The sequence below is a fragment of the Arabidopsis lyrata genome (genome assembly GCF_000004255.2).
Source record: "Arabidopsis lyrata subsp. lyrata unplaced genomic scaffold ARALYscaffold_6, whole genome shotgun sequence".
NCBI lineage: Eukaryota > Viridiplantae > Streptophyta > Magnoliopsida > Brassicales > Brassicaceae > Arabidopsis > Arabidopsis lyrata.
In genome coordinates this window covers 3,425,022-3,430,319 of record NW_003302550.1, presented here as the reverse complement: position 1 = coordinate 3,430,319, position 5,298 = coordinate 3,425,022, and the positions used below count along the sequence as shown (strand labels likewise).

Sequence of the window (5,298 nt, the reverse complement as noted above, 5' to 3'; positions counted from 1 at the left end):
TTTCTTGAATAACAATCTGATCTTCCCAACCAGGTTCACACGTGTGCAATCACCAAACTTAGCAAAACCTTCACACAAAGAACCTTCGAGACCCTTTGTTGCGCTTAGAGACTCAAAACACGTTTCCAACTCTTCTTCTCACAATAGGCTTTTTCTGGGGCTTTATCAAAATTAAATAAGATACTGGGCCAAAAATCCCAAAACCGGCCCATGATGAAAATACTCGCCATCTTTTTCTATCTTTCCCGACGAGAAGAGAAACACGAAGATTCATGTTCACAGCCCTGCAATTTCCGGTGAACTCAATATTTATTCTGCCTCCATCATCCACTGAGATAATCTTGAGACCTCAAAATCTCCAATTCTCTTTTCTTCTTCAATCCCAAAAGCAATTTCAGAGAAATTCAATCGTACTTTCAGCAAATATACCTTCTTTTTACCCATCTAGCCACACAACCAAGATCTAACCTGTTAGAGATAGTAATCTCAGATCGGTTTCCCGCTCTGATACCAATTGAAGTTACTATGTGTGTACTAGATCTATGCGTTTGTACAATGGGAGAGTGCAGCGAATGTAAAGAGCATAAAGTAAAGACGACGCAGAGATTTGTTAACGGGGTTCGGTTAACAACCTACATCCCCGGGACCTAGTCCAGAAATCATTCCACTAGAACAAGATTGCAAATACAATTGCGTATGATATATAATACAGCATAACTATGCCTACCATTCTTTTCTAGATGAACTTTGGAAACAGTACCAAGCCACGCATGTCTTGACTACCACCCGGCAGCACCGGTGCATCACCGTCTTCTCTAACGGCTGCAGATTCCAAAGGAATACCACCAACAGATCTTCATCTGACTTGGTGGGGCGACGCCACACACGCATGTGTGCCTCTTTCTCAAATATACCATAGACGCGCAACCTTTCTTTGTCACGGCAGCCATCTATATATACTCAAGACAAAACCCTAAACTCCAAATATTCTCGCAATCTTTTTTCCTTGATTCGAAAGTATCCGAGCCACCACTAAAGGAAACATCACGTCTCCAATAGAATCACGCCACGTCATATTCATTTCCAACTTGATTCTTCCTGCGTTCAGTTCTCCTGTTGTGTTACACAGCTGCTGCCTGTGGAACACAACTCTGATACTTTCTGTTGATACTCTTGCGTCACACAGATGTTTCAATACCTCTGTTGTTGTCTGCATAAAACTCTTGTGTCACACAGACGTCCTGTTATCATATCACCTCTTGAGCTGTGCCATCATCTTGAGTCTAACAACCAGTTACAAACATACCTTCAATCTCCCCCTTTGTTACTGGGTTTTAGAACTCAAGCTCACCTTGTACCTTGTAGCTTTGATGATCTTCAATCTTCAATACTATCTCAGAATCTCTCCCTAAACTCTCATTGCCTCTGTTGTGATTCTGACCGAGTGTCCATGTTCCAACTGCCAAAGCTACACAACTCAACATCACAAATATACTAACAGCTCCTACTGATCTCCATTAATGTCTTTTCGAAGTTCTCCACTTGTCTTCCCATGCTAAATCTCTCTCCCTTCATCCATGCATATGCATGCAACCACATCTAATTTATTAGAGTTTTTTTTGGGTTATTAAATACTCATATCTCGTAGGCAAAAGCATTTCATGCACCCTATCAAAGTCGCTCGACATTAAATACTCTTCGTTAGTTTTATTGGTTGAACTCTTCCGGCGGACTTCATGCACCCCAATTCAGTTTTTTTTTTTTTTTTACTTAGCCAAAGATAAATTTCAATATCGAAGACCATGCGTGTGCTTATTAACAAAAAGCATAGCACAAATCAATTATAGGTTTTACTTTTGGAAATTTCGAACTTGGATTCTTTATGTGAGTACTCAATCGATAAGACCAATTTCGTTAAACAAAATTTTTGATATGATGAACTAACACGGTAAAAAAAAACATATCCTATTTATTTCAAAAATGTTTTGAACAATTAATAAAAATAAACATTTAGAAAGAAAAAAGAAGAAGTACCAGATGTCGACCGGTTTCCTCTAAGATTCCTCCGGCAGCTGAGGCATAGTTCACTCCCTGGAGAATATCCACTCCTCCGTCCACCGTGTCCATAAATGCGGGTATCTCCGGCAGCCCTAGCAACTCTCCTGCAACCATCCACATCCATCCCCATCAATGGCGGACCCAGGATTTATTTTTACCTGGGTCATAGATATTTTTTTAACATGTAAAAGAAGAAAAATTACACAAAAGTGTAAGAGGGAAGGTTTGAACTCGTTCAAAGGGGGTGTCAATAATGTGGAATTTGCCAACTGTGCTAGTATCTCTTTAAAGAATCGTCTGCATTAAATGTTATTTGTAGATTTAACCTGGGTCAACTGACCCACCTTTTTCCTTATTGGGTCTGCCACTGATCCCCATCATGTTAATTGTTAACCCAAAACAAACTAAATAATTTAAACCAAAAAGGTAAAAGGGCGAATCTTGTTCTAAATTTATGCATGCATTGATTTCAAAACCAAATGCATGTAGAGACCGATCGATGTATATGTAATTATGTACCCATGAAATCGACGATAGTTTTGCCGTTAGAGAAGCGACCGGTGGGTTGATTTCCGGCGAAATCAATGCCGTAAGGGAGATAGTTGGACCTAGCCAATGAGTTCAAGTGGTTATTGTTTCCGTTGTCCACCAACGAGTCTCCGAACACAAACATCGCCGGAAACATTGCCGTCTCGGATGAGACTTCTCCACCGGCAAGTCCTACTACTACTAGAAACCATGGAACAAGCACTAATGATTGTACTGTGCAAGACATCATCATGTCTTTAAATTTGAATATTTCACTATCATGCATGATTATTGCATGGTCGCTCGAGATATATAAATAGATCATAAATCATGATTGTGATGGTTCCTTCCTTGGATTTTATTGTTTATTATTTTTATTTCGTATCAGTGAATTTAATGAGTTCTGTTTTCCGTTGACTTATATAACAAAATATTGTACTGTAGAAATCAAGATAAAAAAAACAATAAAATCTAATGGTATATCTATGAACAATTCAGTTAATATAAAGTTTTAAGAAAAAATGAAAGATTGAATAACCTCTCTAATGGTCCACCGCGGGAGAATATTGGTTTACATACAGTAAAACCTCTATAAAATAATACTCTATAAATTAATAACCTCTCTAAATTAATAAATTCTTTCGGTCCCGAGTTGGGACCAGTGTAAAATATGACATAAATCGATAAATTAATAAGATAATAACTTTTTTTAAAATCCCATGTAAATATATGGTCCCATCTATATCATAAATTAATAATTGTATAAATTTATCAATACATATATGTATATTTAACTTAATATATATATGATATAAATTTATACTTCATATATGAATTACTATGATATATATTTAAAATATTATATGTAAGATATTTAATGAAATATGACTCTCTTATTAGAAAAAAGTTTGTGTTGGTTTTTAAACTTAATAATTACTTTTGTACTTGTAATTGGTTTTAAAAATATATTGTTTATAAAGAAAAAATTAATTTTTAGATAGAAATTTTTTAAAAAATTACAAAATTAGTAAAATCTCTCTATAAATTAATATTTATTAATTTATCGATAAAATAATACCTCTCTAAATTAATAAAATTTCATGGTCCCAACATTATTAATTTATAGAGGTTTTACTGTACGTTGCGTTTAATATTGTGTGTGTTTTTTAGTAGAACGAATCGTGTAGTATACTTATAAATATTCATAATAACGAATTGTAGAGAAAATGTAAAATTGTTTATAAATATACCCATCGTATTAATTATGATTTACAAAATAGAATTTTGTGTTTTAAAATTCTAAAATTAGACTATTCATGAGAATTAGAGCAGTCAAAATAGGTCAAAAACCGCGGGTCGAGCCCACATCATCTCACTATGGGGCAGATTTGGGAAAATATATTAAACCCGCAAATAAGCGGGCCACATGGATTAATTCGCAGTGGGTCATAGGTTTAATCGGTTTTCATCGTCCGCGGGTTGGCGGATCAGCCCGCATATTAGTATTTATTGATAAAATTATAATTTATTCAACATGTGGTAATTTAAACAAACTTTTAATAGTATTTTGATTTATTTATTTATTTTAGTAGTATTTTAAATTTTGGTTACTTTAAAATTATTTAAACAAAATCCATGGACAATCCCGCAAACAAAGATGGCTTCACTAGCAGTTTTACTATCGGAATTAAGACGGTCCACCAGCGACACGAGGCGGTTGTTGAAGAGTTCAGCCATCTCGTTAACCGCCTCCACACATTCACCTGGCGGAGCCGCTCGGGCGGCTACTTGGTCCGGTATGCAACCCAATGGACCCACACCGGCTATTACAAATTTCCTAAACCCCTTTCCGTACAATTCCTAAACAAAAAATGTATAAAACTCGAATTATAGAGAAATAAAGAAAATGGTAAAAGATGCATGAATTAAATCAGACTTACAAGGAGATGAGTGGTAGAATTGGAGAGAAGGAGGTCGGCGAAAGAAGTAGGGTCGTAAATGGAGCTAGTGAGAAAAAGCGTTGGTTTCAGATAATTGTTAATGTAGTCATTGTTACCCAATGACACCACCACCAAGGACTTTGCCATGTACTCTTTTACTGACTCTCTCCTCATGCTCCTGAAGTTACTATGTGTGTACTAGATCTATGCGTTTGTACAATGGGAGAGTGCAGCGAATGTAAAGAGCATAAAGTAAAGACGACGCAGAGATTTGTTAACGGGGTTCGGTTAACAACCTACATCCCCGGTACCTAGTCCAGAAATCATTCCACTAGAACAAGATTGCAAATACAATTGCGTATGATAATACATCATAACTATGCCTACCATTCTTTTCTAGATGAACTTTGGAAACAGTACCAAGCCACGCATGTCTTGACTACCACCCGGCAGCACCGGTGCATCACCGTCTTCTCTAACGGCTGCAGATTCCAAAGGAATACCACCAACAGATCTTCATCTGACTTGGTGGGGCGACGCCACACACGCATGTGTGCCTCTTTCTCAAATATACCATAGACGCGCAACCTTTCTTTGTCACGGCAGCCATCTATATATACTCAAGACAAAACCCTAAGCTCCAAATATTCTCGCAATCTTTTTTCCTTGATTCGAAAGTATCCGAGCCACCACTAAAGGAAACATCACGTCTCCAATAGAATCACGCCACGTCATATTCATTTCCAACTTGATTCTTCCTGCGTTCAGTTAT

The 5,298-nt window shown here is 36.8% G+C and overlaps 1 protein-coding gene across 1 annotated transcript; it reads right to left on the bottom strand.

Moving 5' to 3' along the window:
* Nucleotides 1-309: 309 nt before the first annotated feature.
* Nucleotides 310-2,839, bottom strand: LOC110227868 (GDSL esterase/lipase At5g08460-like). Its single transcript, XM_021023755.1, has 5 exons — nucleotides 2,578-2,839; nucleotides 2,046-2,162; nucleotides 1,352-1,468; nucleotides 761-822; nucleotides 310-444 (listed from the first exon to the last, which is right to left on the bottom strand). Exons 1-5 carry the CDS (start codon nucleotides 2,837-2,839, stop codon nucleotides 310-312), a joined length of 693 nt encoding a protein of 230 aa, XP_020879414.1.
* Between the last annotated feature and the right edge of the window lie 2,459 nt (nucleotides 2,840-5,298).